Below are 23065 nucleotides of genomic sequence, written 5' to 3'. Positions count from 1 at the left end.
AGACCCATGTCAAGGACGGCCGTAGGCAGAGGCTGGCAGCTGCAGCTGGCCGTAAGCAAGCACTAGCAGCAAGCAGCTCCATGTCACCTTACTCCTAAATCTTGCGCTAAGAGCAATGTTACAGGCATGGAACAATTCACTGCAGACGTGAGCTACTTAACCCTCCACCGAATCCAGACCCAAAAGGAAGCATTTGTAGATAATAAATGAAGTTTTGTGAGCCGTGAAACCAATACCAGCTGATGGTTTCCATCAGAAAGCTCTTGTGTAGGTTCTCTGGTGTCTGCAGGGACATATATCTATTGTCATGAAACTTTAAGAAACTCAGTAGTTTTGGGATCTTTACCTTTTTCTCAAACTTAACAAATTGGCCAGCAGGTTCAAATGACAGCCCAACAGGCACGCACAAAACGCATACAACCAGCCGCACATGCTAAACATGACCAAATAATCCTTATTTCCCCAAGAAAAATCATTGTTGTTATCTCGATACCCAAACCAGGCAGGTTGCAAGGACTGGATCCTGTAAGGATTAACAAACCAGTAAGTTAGAGGTAACCATGCCTAACTTTTATACATCTGGGTTGTGACTCATCTCACCTAACATCAGGTCTTTACAGGTCGGATGCTGGCAGCAGAGGTAACCGCCAAAACTGCTGTTGTAGTCAATGGAGAGAAACAGGAACTCTTAGGGCACAAGTAACCCAATTTTAAGAGAGCTATCAAAACTGATCAAATACTTCATGCTTGAGACATGCCAGCTGATAGTAAAGGACCAGGCTCAGGCTAACCCCCTTCTCCCTCTCTCTAGTTCCCCAGGATCTCAGGAAACCCCATTACTGCCTTTTCACGTGCATGCTTTCTCTCCTTCCGAAACAAATTAAACGCCTCTTCTTTCCTCTTTCAGGCCTCAGCCTCTTCACCTAGTCTAGCAAGTCTTCTCTTCCCCTCCATAAATGTTCAAGGACAATCATCTGAAGGAAAAGAAGGAAATCTTTGTCTTTTTTTTTTAAAAACCCTTTGTTTATATGATGACCCTTTATTTTATTATTCCTTCATACATGTGGCCTGGCATTTAGCTTTCCCTCTGCTTGGATGGGCCTATCAGAAACAGAGAGAAAAATAAAGTATTAAACGCTCAGAAGCAGAACTGCAAAAGCACAAGATGGGGATTCAGGCGTAAGGGGAGCCTCTGAAATCACTTCGAGTTCATTCTTAAAAAAATATCAGGCTGTCAGACTGAGCATGTCTATTTGACTTCAGTATTTCTCGAGTTTTAAAAACCGAACCAAAGAGCATTACCATTCTGCTGCTGTATTTTTACAGGATAAATTACAAATGAGAACAGTGAGTCCATCTCGGAAGTGATGGTCTTTCCTTTGGATGCTTGATATTCTGTACAGCTATGTGCTGCCTTAAGACATGAAAACTTTTGTGTGCTTGATTTACAGTCTATTTGGAGGTGAAAAAGTGCATTTAATATTTTCATTTCTTTGTTCCCTTTTCCCTTTTAATTATTTTTTTGCATATCCAGGCTGCAGTCCAGGAAAAATGCAAGTTTTGCGGATACGTTTATCGACCTTTGCATTGTGATTTAGTAATATACATCATCTGGTACTTACTTGTACATCCTAAAAACCCAGTAAGTGAAGATGTTGAGCACATGTTCTAAAATAAGTATATGCTTTAAACATGCTATTAAATTGTAGTACTTGTTTTTCTTCATTTTCTAGATTTTTCCATTTCCTTTCCTGGAGTTTTAATTCCTCTGGGGCATATCATAAAGTCCTTACTCAGACAAAACTACTTTTCTATTTACTTTGTTTAGGTTGAAAACTGCATGAGGCAGTAATATCCTCAAGGCAAGTACTTTCTTATCATTTAGGTCTGCAAAGTTAAATTATTTTTTGACACAGTAACTATTAAATAAAATAATATTAAGGTCACCAGTCCTTTTCTGGCAGGGATTTTCTTAAAAATCCAGGGAGGGCTCCAGATTAGTAGTCACAGTGTTTATACAGGTCTTATGCATGATGGCTCACATGCACTCAATTTTTGTACTGCTTTCGTTTAAAAAACACAATGAAAGCAGTCTTAATCCTGCATGGAGACCACCCTTGTGGTTTCAACACTCTCATCAATTCTGTTCAGACAATCAAGCACTTTGGAAGTTAAATTCTCCTTGATTACTTTCCTTTTTGGTTTTGCATTTTTTCCTTTGAGCTTTCTCTTGTGTTTGCCTTTCCCTCCGTATTTATGCCTTTATTTCAGGCTGCTGGGCAATGGGCTGTGGGCCTACTCCAGTGTCCAGGAAATAAGTTAGGGGAGTGCTCAGCGTTTTATCATCACCATGTCGTGTGACATTTCACATCTTTTTTGTAATTGTAATTTCAATGGTCCCTTCAATACTGATGAAATTTATAACATGCCAGGAGGGGTCTCTCAGATTAAGCTGTTTTCTTGCGTATTAAAGGGCTTTCATGGAACATTAACCATGAGACATCAACTAAATGGAATGAGACTTTAACACAAGGTTGATGACCTATAGCTGGAACTCGGTACCCTTTCTCCCAGGAGAGCTACTTTATTACTCCGCAAGTAGTTTCAGTTCATTCATTGGGACTACTTGTAAGATGCAGTCACTGTGATTAAGGAGGCCAGAATCTGTCCCTGTTGACAAAAGATTATTTTAACACTTAAGATTTCCTTTGTGCAGCTTTTGCTTTGACTAGTGAGCACTTCATCAGGTGAGTCATCCCCTTTCACTGGGACTAAAGCTTGCACAGCTTGATCCATCAAGATTTATGGTCATGCATGCGTATACCCCATTAAGCTACACCACCAAAGTGAAGGACACGGCTTTGGAATAATGAGATATTCACTGTGAGCAAGTAATATTAGACTGGGGCTAAAACCACTTTGTGAGCACGTTGGCAAAGGAGGCGACTCCTGTGAAAAGGGATCTGAGCCAGGTAATATTCTGTGCAGCCAGGCCTGATGTTCGAGCAGCTCTTTCTGGAGTGGAAATCAGAAGCCTGAACCAGGTGTCCCATGTAATATAACGGGGAAAGCAGGCCACCTTGGGGTAGGATTCACAACCCAGAGGGAAAGATTTGTTGCCTAAATGCAGAAAAGGCTGGGGCTTTGTATTCCTACCTTACAGGTGGCCCTACCCACAGCCCTTAGTAAGGCACTGAAGTAGCAGAGTAAGGTAGGGTTTCAAGCCACCCTTGTGGTCTGCGCTTCCTCGGGAACATGCATTTCACCTGCTTGGTGAGCAAGCAGTTCAGGCTCTGCATCTCGAAAGCTCAAGGCCACAGACAGTGGGCCAGCCAAATGGCTCATGGCCACCAAACAGAGGAGGTCTTTCTCTGCTCCTCCTGCTCTGCTCATCCTTACTGCTAGTCCCTGCTCCTTCTGTGAGCTGGTTCAATTCTGTAATTTGGCAAAAAAACAGCTGTCCTTTCCTTTTTTTCTTTTATTTTCTGATGTAGAGAGCTGAAGGGACTTCTGCAGAAGCTGCACTAGGTCAGATAGAAGGCGGCAACTGGGAGAAGTGCACAGCTAGGAGTGGGGGACAGGGGCTGGCAAGCTGGCGTTTGCCAGACTAGGGGTGCAAATGGGACCAGCCCTCCACCATTTAAGTGTGCTCAGTGGTAGAGTGGACTTAAATAAGCTGTAGTCTGTTGTGAAACCTCACCTGTCAGCCCTCAGTAGAGCTGCCTGGGAATCCTCCCAATTGCTCATAGCTGCTTCCCTGCACAGCCTCGCAAGGGGCCCAGTTGGGTCAGTTTAGGTCAATTTTGTCCCGAAAAATTAGAAATTGATTTGGGGAAGAAAACCACCACCTTTCCGAGGCAACAATGACAGCATTATTCCGAGTACTAAAAATACCAGAACGACTATACAAAATCACATAATTAAATTGAAATTGTTTCATTTTAAATTAAAATTCATAACATCTTTCTGGAAGGCTGCAAAATCAACTTAAACTAAATGCTTATCAATTCTATTTTATTTCTTGTCAAGCCTTCCTTTCATCTCACACTATGAACCACAGAAATGCCGGAGTTTTTCCTTCAGACTTTGATCATTGCATTACCATGACAACAATGTATTTACTGTAGCTATAATAGATGGACTTCAGATGTTAACCAGATCCCTCGAAAGTCCATGGGGGAGCTTTTGGTCTCCATATACCAGGATAAATGAAAGAATGACTCTCTCTCCTGAAGAGCTATCTAACAGGTAACTCATATTTGCTTTCAATTTCTGCCTGCTCTTTTAGCAGAGTCCACTGCCTTCCATCCGTTTTAAAGCTACTGACTGTTTTAATTACATGGAAAACCAGGTCAAACTTTTATTTACCAGCTTGCTTTGCTTTTTGCTGACTGAAGCCCGTAATCCAGCAAGTTAATGCATCAATCTGACAGGATGTGACGTATGGACACCGCAAAGGTTTTTATTCTTACTGTTTAACATTATTCTACTTTTCAGAGCTTTCCAGCCTTGCACAGCAGAAGAGAAATGCATAAAGCTTTGTTCTTAAGCAGCTCACAACTAAAGGATGATATTTTGCATACATATAGGCTTGCAGCGTAAAAATATATGATAGAAACAAGACCTATTACTCTCCTGAAGACATTGATGCATGAGAGTAATCAAGTCACTTCAACAATAAAAATAATTTCAAACTTTAGCACAAGTTTTAATACCTTGTTGAATTACACACATAATACAAAACAGCACATGCAACTCCAGCTCAGCAAGCAAGAAGTAATGTCGTTACAGCAAGATTCTTAAAGTTTGTATTTCCTTAGCTTAAGGAGTATATGAATAGACAAAATTCCTTTTGCACAAGGTTTTGTAGAGAGTAAATTATAAATATACATAGAAAGTTTCATTAATGCCTGTCAATCTGCTTCTAAAAGATGTAATTAGAAGATCAGAAAACTAATTAGAAAGTCTGTTTGATCTCAAGAGTTTGGTTACATACTGGCAATCTTGAAATAATTCGTATCAGAAAGAAGAACTGTTGAAGCTTTATATAGTTCTGAACACGAACAACTGATATTTTCTAAGATATAAAAATAGTGCATAGTTCTTTAAAATGAAAATTATATCACTAAGGTAGTCATAAAAATGACTTTAGCTATTAGTAAGAAAAATTCTTTATTAGTCTATTTAAACCAGTTAGAATTTTTAATTTAAAATCTTGAAAGGCTGATTTAACCATACCAAAACAGATCTCATAGCAGCAGAAACACCTGAAGACAAACAGGCAAGTAGCATTGTGGGCTCAATATTTATTATTTCTCAATTATGTACATTTCGAAATACAGATTACAAATGCTATGTCAAATTTAATCTTTTAAACTAGCATTGTAGCTGTATAACTTACTAGAAGCAAAGTTTCCAAGGAAATACTTTGCAATTAAACAAAATGCATTTTTTTTCCCCTTTGACCTACCTCAAGCTTCCTGAACCACAAAGCCTCCCTTTTTAAAATGGATAAAGAGGGCAAAAAATGATGCGCATTGACTCAAAGTAGCAGAAAGTGGTGAACAGAACAGGGCACCTCAGGAAACTGCATCTAATGGCCTCAGCGCAGCCCCAGATCTCTGGGTCAAAAAGGCAAAATTTTGGTCACGCTGAAGTTCAAAGGAGTCAGAATCTCATCCTAAATGTGCTTGTCACTGCTTGCCTGGTGCAAAGTAGATCTGAACCCAGCAGCTAGTCATCGGGAATGCCCTGCCTTGGAAAGCTCTCCAGCCACCATGCGCTGTCTCACCCGCCTGCTGCGGCACAGGGAACATAAGGGAACTGGCCATGAACCAGAAATATCTTTGTGTTGTGCTCATCTTGTTCTTCCAAATTATCTTTTGGGCCTGTTAGCAGCTAAAATGATTGAGCTAGGCAGTGCTGTTAGCGGTGGCAGCTCCCTACCTGCGGTAGGTACTCTGGCCCTGCCCTTCACGATTTGGCTGCGTTGTGCATAAAATAGCACTTCTTAGCCCTGTTTTTGTACATGACCACTTGCAGCCAGTAGAGCTACAAATGAGCTTCATTTCTGCATTTCTTTGCTCAGTAAATGCACCTACAGCTTCGCAGAATGATCAAGGAGAAAGTCTGAAGTCTTCAGGGTTTTATTAAGACTCATGCATTTGGCTGCAGGAAATGTGAATTTTATTCAGGGCTAGCCTCATCGGACCTCCCTCAGCTCTTGCCTTTTCTAGGGAGCAGTCTGGGGACAGTGCCTGCCAGGAAGCCTTGCCTGGTTCTTCCAGTTATGAGAACCCTTCTTGGTTAAACAGAACATTTCCGTCACCAAACCACTTGGGTTGAAAGTTTGCAGTCTGGTGTCCGCCTTGGAATTATAATTATTCCTGATTTCAGCCAAAAGAGTTAAGAAGTAGAGACGATAAATTCTTGAGAAAAGTTAGTCCTTGCTTTGCAGGTGTGCGGGCTCTTTGCAACAAGGATATCCCCATTTAAAAATCTGCCTGGATTTGCCAACATTTAACAAAACTGAAGTCGTTACCCTACTACATGGAGATTAATGTTGTCATTTCAGAATTGGTTTGGGCCAGGGTAAGCTAGCATCGCTGGCACAAAAGCAGTCACATCCTTCCCCTGGCCCCCCAGCTTACACCAGTAGTTGTGCAGTGACTCAGTGAACTGATTTGGAACTGCCAGTGAATTAACCTGACTTAAAATGACCGGCAACAACAAAACAAAAAAATTATTTGATCATAGCGTGATCATTAAATCATTAAGTACTGAATCATAATGAATATGCAGGAAGTGAATAAATTAAAATTACACAGGCAGACTTAATTATACTATTTCCTAATTTTTGAGTTCTCGACTTTGCATCCATAGCGGTTAGCATTTAATGCAGTTTTTGTGAGTGTGTGATTTTGCCAGGTCTTTCAAAAAATGGAAAACCTCATTCCTTGGCATTGTTGTGACATTTCCAAAATATCAACAGCCTTCCAGTCACTTCAGCTAACAAGCTGTGGCAGCTGGAGTGGTCATGGGGTCCCGCTGTAGGTAGGGACATGGGGGAGCAGTGAGAGGCAGGGATGAGATGCTCTCCTCCTGCGCTTTGAGGCAGCAGAGAAGGACCAAGTTTGCCAGCACCGGGCTCCCCTCCCAGGTGCAGCCCCTGCCCGTCCCCCCGACCGCCAGCCTGACGGCTCCTTCTGTACCTCAGACTCCTCGCTCCAGCCCCACACTTTAGGATGAGCATGTGCTCATCTTTATTTCTGGCTTTCCAAGTCCCAGGTACTTCCCAAGCATCTCCGAGCATCACCCCCTGCCTTCCAACCCCACTTGCAGACTTTGCTCAGCCCAAAGACCTCCATGGCTTCTCCTCCAACCTCTTTCTCCCTACTGTGCTGCACCCATGTTGCCACCCTAATCGCCCTCTCCCAGGCTCAGCTCCATGCTCGCTCCCTTCCTGACACTCTCCTTTTCCAGTTGTCCACAGCCCCTCCTCCTTACCCAAGCTTGCAGGGGGTCTTTCTCCATCCTTCCTCTCTCCTCTCCCTACTGCCATGGATTGCAGCTCCAATTTCCTTGTTTCCCTTGCTCCTCATTCACTGTCCATGTTCCCTCTCCTGCTGGTCCATTTTTCTCCCCAGCTCACTATCTCTTTGCCCGACCTGTACAACAACTTCCCTCAGTCTCAGCCTTGCCTCCATTTCTTCACTCGCCAGCTCCCCTCAGGACAAACCCCAGCCCCACTTCTCTTCTCCTCCAGGACACTCGCATGTCCTGGAAAACGTTCAGCGGACACTGTAAAGTGGCTTAAACCCACACTGGCTCCAAAGGAAATCCCGCTATCCTCCTTTGACACCCCCCCCGCATTTGTGTGGCTGCACAGGGAACCAGCTTAGGAAAACACAACAGCTGAAAATTAACCCAGCCACACACAGAAGAGGTTAAATTTCAGCAAGATCAGCTTCCTGCTCTGGACCACTGGTCCAGGACAAGGGAAATAACAGAAACTAGTGTCCAGAATTGGGGGTAATGCAGGACCATCCTTTGCAGTAGCGGCAGAGACTTATGTGGATTAAACCACTCTTGCAACTATGGCTTTAGCAAAAATGGGTAAGATTTGATAGAGCAATGGAAAATCAGTCTTAAATGGAAGAATATGCTATGGGGGCAGTGCTGCCTGAGTTCATGCCAGAAATGTCTGACGACTCCCCAGTTATTGCTTTGTTCTTTAGGACAATTGTCTTGCGAGAGGCGTCGCGTTCTGGCAGAGTGAGAGGAGCTTCACATCAAACAAATTTGTCCAACAGAAACCTGTAGACTAGCTGGGAAACAAGACTAGGGAGAAACATCCAAAAAGTTATTAACTCCAGATTAAAATGCAGAAAAAAAGGCTGGCCTGAAGTGAGCCACTTCCTACCTTATAATCCCTGAAAAACATGCGACCTCCGCTGTAGCTGTGCTCCTGGTTAAAGTGCAAGAAGAAATGCAACAATTAAGGCTATTCATCAGATGAGGTTTTGGAACCCATTATCCATATCCTATTTAGATGTAGTCTGTATTTGAAATTTTGGGTGGCATTGTCAGTGAGGAATGTGGAAAAACCTTCTATGAAGCCTAGGTTGGAAACATCTTTGTGCCGACTCTACTATGCTCCCCCCAAACGTCGTTTTGCTAGGATAGCTCATTCTGTTCACGGAAACAGTTCAGTTCTGCCAGTAAAGTAACTGCATACAATACGTATTATCTGCTAGAGAAAGTTACCACTGTGCCCTTACATGTATTATTGTCAGCAAAGACCTTTAACAGCAGACAAGAACTGGCTTGCTAAAATGACCTTCCTGCAGAAGCATTTCTGAGCTCGCTCTGCAGTGCCTTTCTCTTTCCTTCTCTGTGTTGCACAACATTAATCTAGAGTCATAATTCAGATCCTCAAAAGAAGCAAAAAAGGTTACATGCATGCCTGAATCAATTTAAGTTTCGCAGGCAAAACTGTGAACCTACATTTTTCATGAATAAAGTAGCTAGAAAGAGCCAAAAAGTTTGGGTATATGTTCACTGCTGACAAATACTTAATAATTTTCAGAAACCTTCCATGGCTGATGCAGTCTGAGTAATCCTCAGAGGACTAAGCATACAGCACTGCCTTTACGTACTGATTGCCCAAAGTATTCTGCAAAAGAACGCCATCCTCTTTTTGCGGTGCCGGATGGGTAAATCTTAAAACTGCCAAACATGAGGTTGCAGAACAACCAAATAATTTTAATTATAAACCTACTTCAGATCATCGAAGCCTTACGCAGAGAAATTCAAGATGAAGAGAAATGGGAGAACGACTGGGCAGATGAAAGTAAAAAGTCCAGGCCTGCTCCTGTTCTTGCGGCCACATCCAGACAAAAAGTTGCCTCCCAGAAGAACAAGGCCCCTTTGTAGCGTGCTGATGTTCAGACAGTATGTCCCAATTCTCAGCTGCCGTGCTACTGCGATGACTACTCCCTTTCCATCCAACCCATCCTCACTGCGCTATACGTGAGTCAGACCAGGGACCTACTCAGCCCTTAAATATGTGCTTAAGTCTTTCCATATTCAGGAGAGAAACTCAGATGAAATTCTGAGCAAATGTGTAATGAAAAGCATGTGCCTAAATGTTTACCTGAATAAAGCTGCTTTGCTGAATCTGTGCTAAAATGTCAAGCGCACGTCAGGCGAGCTCAGGATCTTCCACAGTGCTCTCGCTCGCAGAGACTCTGCCATGAAAAATGCTGCGTCCCCAAGGGGGAAAAGTTTTTCCTGGAGAGCAGCCCAGAATGAAAGGAGCCATCAGATCAAAGATAAGTCTTACCTCCCCCACTACACCCCTCACTTCCCCCAACAGCAGATCAAGGCGGAGGAGGTCTAGAAAAAAGGGAGGGAAAAAAAAAGTTTTTTTCTAACAGAGAAATGAGAGGTTCCCCCATCTCCCACTTGGTCTCTCCAAGCAATGCAGCTAGGAGCAGTCTGTTGCTTGCTTGGAAGCTCCTAGACCGCGAGATGGGAAGTCACGGAGTGCAGGAGTCAAGTTATTTATTGACATCTCCCGCCTGCAAGCCCCTTCACAGCTTGGCAGTGCGCAGGAGGGTTTTCAGACTGACCGCAGCAGGCTGACCTTTCCTCCTCCACGGACAGACTGGTCTCCAGCCCCCGCGATTCAAGAAACCATGGATACTTTTGTCCGTTGGCCGTTATTCACCAGATTTGGGAGACTGAGATGTTTAAGCTGAAACTTCTCAGGGTGAAGAAAAAAATGTTGCACATTTTACATTATCTCTTGCAAATATGAAAGCTTGCTGCAATCTTCAGATACAATATTTATGAATTGGTCTTTCAGCCAAATCCACTTTTGCATAAGGATACACAGCTGCCGGTACCCAAAAGTATGATACTTCCCAAATATATCTTTGCCATTTTTAAAATCATTCTAGAGGCTTGAAAATAATATTTCTTTCATTGTAAGCGAAATCTCTAGTTCTGATGTTTCAAAGACAGTCTGAAATTAGCCGGGTTTTGTTTGTGTTTGTTTGTTTGTGCACAAGAATAATTGATTAAATCAGCACAAGCGTAACTGATTATACACTCTAAGAAAAGTACTGAGGAATTCAGCTGCAAAACTCGCAGCGTTGTAAAGAGCCATACCCAATCTTTATACTTACATCTCCTACATGGAATCCCCTCTTAATTATACAGTAACAAATTTAAAATGTGTCATCACCTCCCACCACTGGATATCTAGATTTTGAATGAATGTAACCTGCATTTTTCGACACTTCCAAGGAAATTTTTTTAAGATGTCTCTTTAAACTTTTTTTCATGAAATGGCAAAATTTGCGTAGAAGAATATTTAAATACTCACGACTTACAAAGAATGTCAGCCCTCTTTCATTAACCAGCATAATGACCCTCTAGTAGTTTCACACTGAGAAAAAAATCTGCAGAGAAATATGCCAAGCCTAATGCCAATTAGGGCTTTGAAAAAATATATATATTATAGACCAGGCAAACGATATGTGAAATTCAAAGTTAAAAATTGAACTTATATCCTTCAGTCCTCTGAAAAATAATCTATTTTTAATGGAAATCAAAAAGCTATCTTTATCAAATTTCTCACTCAGTCGACAACAATAAATCTATTGTTCAGATGTGGTTTAAATTGTTCTTTGGAAGAAGAGGGTTTTGCGAAAATCAAATAGAAATTGCATTAAAGAAGAAGAAATGCCTTTTTAACTGGAATTACTTTATATATCTATAGCCTGTAGTTTTCAATGCATTTTAGGTTTGCCAGAGTAACAGGCAATTGGACACCATGAAAAATTATTTGTAACCATTACAATAAGAGAAAATGTGTTTGCTTATTTAAGGGAGAATAAGCAAGTTTAGCGTTATGCCTTTTACTTTAAGAAGTATATCTGCAGGGATCCAGATGCTAAGAAAGAGTAAGCTGATGACCTTAGTTTGAAAAGCTACGCTATACATTAAGAAGGCATACACCTACTATTTGTCTCACAAGCACGAATTAGGTCTTCTGGAAAAGAACTTGAATTTCAGTCAAACTTGCAAGAAAATAACAATACTTAGCACTTTCAAAATGCTTTCCATCTGAAAAATGCAAATAATTAAGAGGTACCAGGGAGGAACCGAGACATTGTGCAGGTAACCAACGGAGCCAGGACATCCAAGGAAAGCTCCAACGCCGTCAGGTGTTGCACAGCTGGAAGCACAATGCCTGCGGTGCCCAAGGTACTACCTAATGTATCCTAACCACCGAGATGGATCAACGCCCCAAAAAGCCTTCGCTGCGGCTCCTCTTTCTGCCAATGATATATTTAGCACCCCAGAGCCCCCCACTTAGTGCCCCCCTCAAATACCTGGCTATGAATGGCACCCAGAATTGATCGTAGCCTACAATACTCTGTAAAGCTGCCCTAGTTTATGGATCAGAGAAGCGATGCACAAAGGCGTTGTATGTGTGGTCTAAGCTCGTAACATTGCACAGTAGAAGAGTTATGAATAAAACCCATTTCTTTGGAGATTTCCAGTTTTGTCGCCCTCAACAAAACCCCTTTTACACAGACTTCAAAATCCTTAAGTATTTTTTTCTAGCCGCAATACTATGCCAAATATTTATTTTATCAGTCCAAAACTCAATTTACTGCTGAAACCCTGCATGAATACTTCAGAGTAACTTCTAAGATCCTGCCCAGAAGAGGAGGAAAGATTAGAGAGATGAATATTGTGCAAATAAATCTCTGCCTAAATCACCTATCTTACGAACTGCTGCTTCGCCCTTAGGGCAAGTACCTGAATATAGGCACCTGTATGTAGAAGGGGTCTAAACAAGCTAAATGAAATTCCTGGATACATGCATGATGTATATCAACTTTTTACAGTGCTGTAGTCAGTGAAGGTGAGGATAACAGAATGATAACTGCAAGAGAGAGCGAGACAGTAAGAGAAGAGAAGAAAGGAAGAGAGGGCAAGGTGGACAGTAGAAGGTCCTAAGGTCTAACTGAAGTAAAAATAAAAAAGATCCTAGTGAAGGAAGCTAAAATTCAAAAATATAAATATAAAAGAAGGAGAGGGAACAGTTAAAACACAAGGTGAGATAAAAAATAAAATAAACTTTAAAAAAACCAAACCAACCAAACAAACAAACAAAATAAAAAAAGCCCTCAAATCAAAAAGTGACAGAGGAAGTTTAGACCTTTCAGAAGCTCAAGTCAGTAATTCTTTGTCAGCCAAACGCTCCATGATTTTAGTAGGAGTTTTGCCTTAATGAGGACAGCAGGATAGGGACCAAATGCAGCTTTATTTCTTATACTTGGATAACAGCAAGATATAGCAAGATATTCTGTTGTTGAAAAAGATGATGCATTTTTGAAGGAATATGGATATTAGGGGCCAGGCAGTATAAATGTAATTGCTATGACCAGCTGAGTTACATCAGTGGTGCATCAGCTGACAATAAGGTCCTTTGTGCTGGAAAGAAAGAAAAAAGATGAAAAAACTGACTGTGCTGCCTTGCAAACAATCAAATTAAAGGTCCAGAATTATTCCAGCAAAGCTTCCATTGACTTCAGTGACAGCCCAGAAAACAAGCAAGATTCTTCAGTCCTTCTTATAAAAAAATATAAATACAAGAGTGAATATGAGTGACCTATTTATTTTTTATCAGTATTGTTCTTGCTGAAATTGTTGGAAATGCACCCATCTGGTTCACACAACTATTGTTTGATTAGGCTGTTTGCATGAAAGTTATCTTTCCCAAATATTGTATTATGATATTGAAAAGGAAGCATAAGATAAGTAGATTGGAGAATAAAATATTCTTCTCAACTTGGTAACCAAAGATAAAGCAAATTAAAAAAACTCGATGCTCATCTGATGGACAGGATGAAGATTCTGCCTAAGCAGTGGCCTTAATGGTCCATGTAGAAATCATATAGTTGTTTCCCTCTTTATAAATCACAAATTAAAGGAACTGTCACTGGAAGTGTAACTGGAATGTGGGTACGTCTAATGCAAAGCCTCTAATTTAAAACCTTTTACTGTTTTAGATGTCAAAACCAGGAACAGACAAAATACCACAAGTAAAATCTGTAGAATTACCAATAAAAACACTGAGGTAGATATTTTGTGTGAAAAATAGGAATAGCAGAAAAATATCCCATCTCCAGCTGATCATGTTGCACACAGTAATAATATTTATTATTGACAAGATTTTGCAAGCATATCATTCTTACCCCTAATATGGGAAATATCACATCAGTTCTCCATGACATTTAATTAGAGGTGTCCCTATTAATGAGAGGTGTCCCACCCAAACCAATAAGTCTAGGACATGCTCAAAGTTGGATTCATTCAGCCGCTGACTCAATCAGATAACCAGTAATTCTCAGGTTTTGCACAGTTACATCCACCTGTTGATTAAGAGATTACAGGTGGGAGCTGCCTTATTAAAATTGCTCTCCAGCTTAAAAATTTGACACACCTAACAGAGGGAATGGAGAGAAGAACAGTCTGGTCTGTTCATCAATGACAAAATGATAACAAATAATCAAACTCAATTATTATTGTTTGCAGGGCTAAAATTATGCTTAAAGAAATTCATTGCCATCTGTAAGCCTGTTAAAGTTGAATACGATTTTCTCGTGCTGGTTTTCTTCCCAATGATTGAACAGCATTGTCTATTTTTAAAGGAAAAAAAAAAAAAAAAGCTGCTTGAACAATAAATTGTTTATCCCAAGACAGAACAAACCATATTGATGAGCTTTAAGAATGGTTACCAAATTAGAACTGAGAATGAAAAACAAGCATTTTCCTGTTCAAGGTTTTGTTTTTAATGTGTTTTTATTTTTAACTGGATTGAGTGCTGATTACAGAAAATTCAAGGCTACCCGGACATCAGACTGCTCAATTGACTGAAAAGTTTGATGACTTCTCTAAAAAGCGAGGTCTGTGCATGAAATTAAATCAGTATCACTGCTCCGAGATAACGGGGGGTGGGGGGTGGGGTGGGGTGTTAATATTGCTTATTAAATAATGTTAAATGAGATCAAACAAGACATCCAGGATTCAGGAGGGCTCTTGGAGCTCCGGTTGTTTCCTTGGGCTGCTTATGCAACCTGGCTCGTGCAGGCAGTGTAAGGGCCTGCCATCTTATTACATAAGGTAGCCCGAAAATACAGCTAGGCAGTTGTGAGCTCCATTAAGTGCTGTACTGGAGTTTCTGTACCAGTTAGCATCTAGAAATGTTAAGAAACGATCAGAAAGACACAGACATTGCTGAGTTTGGGATTGTTGCTGTTGTTTTAATAGCAATAGATCTCATCTAAAAGCTAGCAAATATCATCAGTGAGCTACCTTTGAATACATCGTGCTTTGACTGTTGCTTAAGTGAACAGCAACACACAGTCTTTGATTTAGCACCGCCGTGGTAAGCACGATCTAGGGCTTTAAAATCTGCCTTTCAGATGATTAAGCAAATTGTCTGGTTTAGTAAACAGCAGTCAACACAACATTATTGTTTTAACCAGTGCTTAAGTGCAGTGGATAGATGAAGAAAATTAATTTCCAATGCATCCTCACGTTCTCAGTCCAGAATTTCAAAGCCTGGTCTCGTACAGACAGATAAAACCGTAACTACAGCAACACCAGGACAGGGAAAACGACCACCTTGCCCCGAATCCTCTCCCTGACACCAGGCAGCAGCAAAGGCTTGGGAAGCCTGCGCAAGCAGGGCAGGCGTGTAGCAATATTACAGTCTCCCAGCGGAGACTTCTTCAGCCAGGCATTGTATCTTGGTATTCAATGCCTCTTGGTGGTGTTGCTTCTGTGAATATAATTGCTTTCTGAACCTACTTGAACCCAAGAAGATAAGGCTGTCTATCCTCGTCATGCCTGCACAGCTCAATAATAGGACACCAGGGAGCCAGCTTGAGCACCGTACCCTGCTTTCTGCAGCACTGCTGAAGTTTTAACTCATGCTCTGGCTCTGCTTTGGAGCACCTCAACTAGTTTCTTCCAACTAGCTCTTTTCACAACAGTTGTGCTATAACGGGGCCAGCCCTGAGCAGTGAAGGTGCAAGCCACCAGGAGCCCCTTGGCCTTGGGAGCCTAGGGGGGCCGGACATTGACCCACTTCATTGCACTGAGCAGACGCAGCCAGGGGGACCACCTGGCTTGGCACCCCCTCTCAGCCGTGGCCAGACACGGGTGCCAAGGGGCGAGTACAAGAACAAGGCAAACAAATGGTGATATTTCCTCAGGATACTCACCAAGGTTCCAAGAATTTGCAGCTCAAAACTTCCTAAGCCAGAGTCAGTGGTTTTGTATTTAATAGCCCTTGATGGATTTCTCTTCCATGAACTCATCCAGTCACCTCATTAGCTGAGGTAACCTCTTAGCATCCACATCCTGTGGTGAGGAGCTCGGCAGCCTGACCACGCCACATGAAGAGCCACCTCCTTTTCTTTCCATCCCCACAACTGCCTGCTTCACCCGATGCCCTCCACTTTTGTTGCTGTGAACAGTCATTCCCAGTTTGCCTTCTCCATACTTTGCATAATTTTACAGATTTCTGTCGCATCACTTTATCAGCGTTGTCACTCCTCAGGCAGGAGCTGCTCTGTTCCTCTGATCCCCTTTGCTGCTTCTCTCTGAATCTCCTCCCTCGCCATTAGGGACCTTTGAGGTGGGGGGATCAACACCACATGATATGGAAGATGTGGGCACGCCATAGCTTATACAGTGAAATAATGGGATTCTTTTTTATTATTTTCCATCCTTTTTTTAATAATCCCTAATGATCTCTTTGCCTTTTTTTTTTTAAAATTCACATCTGAGCATTGCATTGTCTTTTTCTGAGTTGTCTATGGAAGATATTACCTAAGCTTCTGCATCTTCAGTGACCTGTAGCAATGAATTTCTATGATTTTGTTTCAGCTAACATATACTTTCTTCTATAAACTTTCAACCTGACATGCATATTACATTCATCTGACATGACGATAGTCAAAGAGAAAGGGTGGTTGAAATGTCCCAGTAGATGATGCTCTGTCATGCTGGCCCTTCTTGTACATTTTGAAATGACAAAGAGGTTTCATACTTGAACTTCTTCCATTCTGATCTCAAATGCACATACACATCCTTTAGATTTTTTTTCCCTTATCATCATTTCACTTGGCTAGAAATCTTCTATTTTATGCACAGATCCCTAAGAACAGTGGTAAAGCAGCTGGAAAACACCTTCTGTCATAATCAGGCCAGCAAAAGACCAGCTGTTCTACACAGACTTGTGCCCAAGCAGGAGAAGGTGAGATAACCTCCCTGTTCCCACCATTTACATGGTAATTTCTGGAGTATCTTGGAGCTCTGGGCATGCTACCTGCTGCACAGGCACAGAAGAAAGAGACAGCGTTGCCTCAAAGAGCTTGCAGGCAAAGGAGAGGACAAGGAACAGCAGGCAGGTATGACAGAGTATGGGGCAAAGCGTGTGGCAATACTATTTCCTAGTGACAAAGGTCCAAGCTCACCAGTGACCTAACTTTTGTGAGAGTTTTATTTTTCTGAAGCCACAGGTGAATTTTCAGACTGAAGCAGGATTAAAACTAGCGTTGGGGGTGCATAAGGCTATTCCTCCCAGACGTGGCAGGCAGCGTGCAAGAAACACTGATCTCTGCCATGGTCCTTGGATAAAGGAACAGAAATGTCTTTACCAAAGTGTAATTAAACACAACATTTTGGTTGGACTGAGTTGGCCATCTGAGTGTGTCAGCCTGGACATGGTTTGCCTTCAGGGGGAAGAGAAAGAGGAACAGGAAGAGAAGCATAAAAAACAGTACTTAGCCCTCTGCCACCAAAATGTACATCAAATTTATGCACAAAAGGCCAAGAAAGCCGTGCCCCCAAATCCCTCAGCCTAATCTCTGACATCCCTGAGCCACCGCAAGATAAATGCAAGGAGCGGAGAGTGAACCACATCTGCAGTTTCTCAGCTGCTTACTCAGAGCATGAGCCTACAGGACCACATCCCTTCTCACCCCTTTGCCTTTCCTGCCCTGCAACTCTTGTATTTCTGAATTCAGCTGGGAATATGCTGGTATATATACCCCCTGTGTGGCCCATAGCTGGTCACAACAAAGAGTAATGGCTTTAGTCCCTCCCAAAAAACTGTGAAATACCAAAAGCACCACTACATAAGCAAATCCACCACCATTTATGCATTCTGCTTAAATACTGTAACATGGTGCTTCCCTTTCAGACTTCAGTAATCAGTCTCATAAAGAAGAAGTCAGTCTATTAGCCAATGCTGATTTCTGATCAAATTAAATTAGCTAAAATACAAATATTTGCATGGCCTCAGCCTAGTTTTTCAAAACCAAGTTTTAATAAGGTCAAGGATCAACACAAAGCTAAGCCAAATCTAAGAAAATGACTGGTTTTTATACAGATCCCCCTACAAAATCTGCAACTCAAGTGCATCTGCCCTAAGAGCCTGAAAGCAAAGCTATAAACACAAATGAAAGTTACTTAAATTCTATACTGTCCAGCTTAGAAAGAAATGCAATGACATGCACATAAAACACACATTTGACTGTCATTTCCAACTGTATGATATTTACAATCATCAATTGTATAGTGATGTAAGTACTGTGATTGCTCAAAACTTACATTTGAACACAGGCAACGATTATTTAAATCGTTACATTTGCTGTACAAAACGTCCTATCCTTAAAGAATGGTAGAGCTACAAATCAAGATAATCAGTTGTTGATCTTAATTTTCCTACCTTACATGAATGTATTACAATGCAACATCAGTTGCATGATTACATACTATTTTTTTTTTTTCCATGGGGCTTCACTATTTTGGTGTATTGTTAATATCCTAAGCTATAAATTCTTCCTCCAGTTTAAAAAGGGGAAAACCCATCCTAGCCTACCGCAGCAGTCACTGACTGGGTTGAGTCCTTTAGGTCCACAGCATAAAAAGCTAGTGTGAGACTTAACTGGGGCATACAAAGTTACTATCCTGTCCATGGCAAACCTACTGCTAGAAGAAGGTGGGAAGACACCGCGGTGGAGGCCTGAGGCTGGCCCTGGTGCCAGGTCCTGCTCCTCTGGGTGCTGCCTGATGGTGGGGTATGGGATAAGGAGGAGAACAAAGACATGGGCTCAGCGCGACTCCAGAGCCTGGGCTCCACAAGGGAGATAGCTCCTCTCCAGGTCCAAGGTCCACAACTGCAGCAACAATAGTTGCTCCTCATGGCAAGGAGACAGCAACAATTTCTGGGAGGGGACCAGGTGAGGGGCGAAGAAGTGGAGGCAGGGGCTGAAGAACACAGTAGGCAGTGTGAGGAGGAAGATGAGAAGGATGGAAAAGCAGTAGTACCATGACCCGATCATTGAAAGACTGGAAACAACTGCTTTTGCAGGCTCAGATCTCTTGTTCCTGTCCACCACAAGCCTCTCACCACCTTTTTCTGCCCACGGTCTGTCATCCACCTTTTTCCTTCTCTTTTCCTTTCCTTCTCCTTTCCTTGTCTGGTTTGTGTTTTCCACTTCTATCTACAGTTCCAGCCCTTTCCCTGCACCTTGTTCCCAAGCTTTGTCATCTATGACCCCATCAAGTCCTCTGACTTAATTCGAGGTCCTGCTCTTCACTTTCCCCATGCCTCCATCACCAATGCTGCTTCTTCTCCATTCGAGTCCCACCATTTCTTGTCACCATGCATGTGAATCAAGCAGTTTCCTCCTCCTTCTCCACCCTGCCTCCACATCAGCAGGCACACCCTGCCACCAAAGACACAGCTGAGCCAGTCTTCATGCTCCCTCCTTATGGTGCTCACCATAGCAGTAACATCTGGGAAGAATAACTGCGGGGGAAAGTCCACTCAGACCTTCAGCCACCAACTGGAGCGCTCTCATTCTTCCCAGGAAGATGAGGAGTTGCTCAGCATATAGCAATGCTGGGGCATTCAGCGTGCTCTGTGCTGAGAGCGTCTTCAGCGAGTTGAGTGCAATGGTTAAGCCCTCAGCATCCCTCCACCGAGAGCGCGCAACCTGAGTGTTGTGACAAAATGGTAACTGAGACAAATTCTGGAAGATTTTCATAGGCTCACTATAAGGCACACCCCCATCACAAGATTGATCCCAAGCTAAGTATCTTTTTCCTGCTCCAAAACATGAAGCCACAAGAATTCAACAGTCTCCATGAAAGTGTTTCTCAACAGAGCCAAAAAACGCAGATTCACAGAAAAAGAGAGATCAAGGTCTCCTAGTGCAGGATGATGTTTACCTAAACCATCTTTGTCAGATACGTGGCCAAAGAATACATTTCCCTCTAACCACGTTCTCAGAAATAGCTGAACCATTTCATCTGAAACTTCCCAAAGAGAGTCTGTCTTCAGCAAACACTCAACCTGGAAAATGTCAGCCCAGTTTTAAGCTTAGCGAATGCATAAGTGCCTGAAAGCAGAGCATTGTAGTGGAAAGCATGAGATAATTTTAACTGTGGACAACGTTGCTGCCTATGATAAAATAACTCCTTCAAGTGCTCTCGCATGCTCTGGGCTAGGAAATGGGGCAGTACTCGTAAGTCTGCGACGTCTGGTCTGGGGGTTCCGTTCCGCACACATGCAGGGCGGCACCTTTATGCGAGAGGGAAAGCAATTTTAGGCAAGCCGACTGCCTCCAGGCTTCGGAGCAGGGCACAGAAGTGCTGCCAGCTTGGGGAATCACCCTGGTGTTGGATACCTGGTTCTGGAAAACCTTCATTTGTACGTGTTCAGGGGAGAAAGTGCACAGCTTGGCAATTATGTTCTCTGAATACTCCCGCTGCAGAGCAACTCGGTCAATATTCATCTACAGAAATACACGCAGGATCGGGCCCTCCGCCAGCCGACAGCTCCCCGGATCGGACACGGATCAGCGGATGAGCTGGCTAGGACTGGAAACTGCGAACACTAATTATTTAGTATCACCAAGCAAACTAAACCCACGGTGGGATACAAATTAACATTTCACAGGGGGGTAAGAGCGAGCGAATTTTCCACTTCAGGAGGCGGCCACTTGTTGAGCTCAACGCTCAGGTTAGCCGTGCCGGTCCGAGGGAACCCTACAGCCCTTCTGGAGATTTAGCACCGTGAAAAGATGAAAGTTCCTCTGCTAGCTGTCATGCTCATAACCGCTAATTATTTCTGAGTCACTTGAGTGAGAGTAAACTGCCATCCTGTAGAGAGTTAAGGAGTACGGAGGAAAGTTTCTGGATGAGCGTGCTTGTTAATTGACAAATCAGGCTAGTGACCGTGGAGGAAAACACCACGCGCCACTCTTCGTGGAAGCAGTCCTGTGTTGCCGCTCAGCCGTGGATTTAACATTTCCCCCGCTCTGCGCGCTGAAGGGAAACAAGCGGGAGCCCGGCGCGGGGCCGCAGCAGCAGCGCGGCTCCCCCGGCACTCGGCACAGCCCCTGCTCCCGCCGGCAGCCTTCGCCCACTCAAAATCCCACTGCTCTCACTGGGAGTTCTCCTTGACCGAACGCTGCCCGGCGGCGTCGCAGCCCCGCTTCCCCTCTAGCCCAAATGAAGCCCCAGCGTCAGGAAACGCACCGAAATGAGGCGGGGAGGGGCGGGTGGACAGAGCGGGGGGCACTGAGTTTTCCCAAAGGGAGGGGCCAGCCCGGCCGGACCCCGCCAGCCCGGCCGGCACAGACTCGCCGCGCAGGGCGGGCTCCCCACGGAAACTTTCCCGCGGCAGAGGCGATGCCGCCCCGCGCCGCCCGGCACCTCCGCCCCCCCCGCGGTGCGTGGGAGCACCCGGGACGGAAGGGAGCTGACCCCGATCGCCGCCGCGGGGGGTCACGCGTGGGCGGGAGTCCCTCGTGGGGGGCGCGGGGGCGGCGCGGGGGGCCGCGGGCGGGCGCCCCCTCGCGCGGGTGTCGCGGGTGGGCGCCCCGCGGGGCGGAGGGAGGGCCGGGGCCGCAGGGCCGCGCGTTACCTGGGGTGCTGGTGCTGCGGGAGCGCGGCGGGGAAGCCCCAGCCGCCGCCGCCGCCGCCGCCGCTGCTGCTGTCCGCGGTGGCCACCTGGGCGCGGGAGCCGCCGCCGGTGCCGGTGCCGGCGGTGCCGATGCCGGCGCCTGTGCCGCCGGGCTGGATGCCGCCGCTTTTCCGGTGCCTGCCGGTGCCGCTGCGGCAGCGGCCGCCGCTGCTCCAGCCGCGCAGGAGGCCGGCCTCGGGAGCCGGCAAACTCTTCCTCGCCGACGAGGAGCCGGGGACGCTGCCCGCCTGCTGCCTGCCGCCGGTGCCGGTGCCGGTGCCGGTGCCGGTGCCGTGTCTCATGGTGCGCGGGGCCGCCGCATGCCGCGCTGCCGCCGCCCCGGGCGCCGCGGGACCCACGCGCGCCGGGGGCAGGGGCTCCGCCGGCAGCGGGAGGCCGCCGGGAGCCCGGGCTGCCGGGGGGGGGGGGAGAGGCGGGGGGCCGGGGGTGCTGCTGGCTGGGGCTCCCGCTGGGGCATTAAGTTGGACGCGCGGCCGGGAGAGGCAGGGCGGGCGCGGGGGCTGCGGGGCCGATAGTTCTCCGCGAAGTTGGAGCCCGGCGGGCGAGGCGGGGGCATCCTCTCCGCCGGCCCTTCATCGCCGCCCGCCGCCGCCGCCGCCGCCGCCTCCCCTCGCCTGTCCCCGCCGCCGGGCCGCCGCCCCGCGCCCTCAGCCGGCGGCGCTGGGGGGGCGCGCCCCGCGCCCCGCGCCCATGGGCGGCCGCGGCCCCGGCGGCTGGCGGCGGCTCTCCCGCGCCGGCTTCCTCCGCCGCTCGCTCGCCCTCCCGGCAGGAGGGGGGAGCCCAACCCCGCGGCCGGTGCGCAAAGTGGGTCAGGGAGGGGGAAAGGGAACCCGGCGCTCGCCTCCCCCCTCCCCGCGGCGGGCGCCGGGAGGGCCGGGCTGGGGCGGTGGGTAGCGAGAGGGCTGCGGAGGAGCTCTCCCGCCCCGGCTCCCTGTGCACAAGTGCAGGGAATGTTCCACTGACCTACATATTTTTCCAAACATACGTGACCTTTTTTTTTCTCTCTCTCTCTCTCGTTCTGTGGGAGGAGACAGGCGAGGATCCAAGAAAAGGAGAAGCTGGAAAGAGAACGAAAGGGGAAGCAGGGGGAAAAAATAAAATATAAGCCTCAACCAAAAAGCCAGCCCCGCGTCAAGGACGGTTTCACAACGCCTCGAGCAAACCCCAGCGTGCCCGCCTTTACATATGCCCATAGCGACGTCCCCGCGCTGCGCCGGCGGCCGCCCCCATGGCCTGGCCCCGCAGCCCCCGCCGCGCCCAGGGCTGCGCCCAGGTGCCCGGCCGCCGGCTCCCGGGACGCCCCGGCGGGGCCCCGGCTCGGCTCGGCTCGGCTCGGCTCGGCTGGGCTCGGCGTCGCTCGGCAGGCTGCGGACGCCCTCCCCGCTCGGCCTCCGGCCCGGGGGGTGGCCCTGCGCCCTGCCCGTGCCCGCTCCCCCGGCGGCGGCGTTGGCCGCGGGGGCCGAGCCGGAGCCG

The 23065-nt window shown here is 45.8% G+C and overlaps 1 protein-coding gene across 8 annotated transcripts in view; it reads right to left on the bottom strand.

The window, feature by feature from the left end:
- NPAS2 (neuronal PAS domain protein 2) overlaps positions 1 to 22151 on the bottom strand; it is a 107312-nt gene extending 85161 nt beyond the window's left edge. For 5 of the 8 annotated variants that reach the window (XM_072849704.1, XM_072849706.1, XM_072849707.1 and 2 more), the window contains exon 1: positions 21533 to 22151. In XM_072849704.1, coding sequence (XP_072705805.1) covers positions 21533 to 21873 — 341 coding nt within the window. In that variant the 5' untranslated portion in view covers positions 21874 to 22151. Of the gene's footprint in view, positions 1 to 8422; positions 8468 to 9280; positions 9512 to 21532 lie in introns of those variants that run through there. The other 3 variants (XM_072849709.1, XM_072849708.1, XM_072849711.1) reach the window with 2 other exon arrangements.
- Between the last annotated feature and the right edge of the window lie 914 nt (positions 22152 to 23065).

The sequence above is a fragment of the Ciconia boyciana genome, chromosome 1 (assembly GCF_034638445.1).
Source record: "Ciconia boyciana chromosome 1, ASM3463844v1, whole genome shotgun sequence".
NCBI lineage: Eukaryota > Metazoa > Chordata > Aves > Ciconiiformes > Ciconiidae > Ciconia > Ciconia boyciana.
This window is presented reverse-complemented; position numbering and strand designations above follow the sequence as displayed.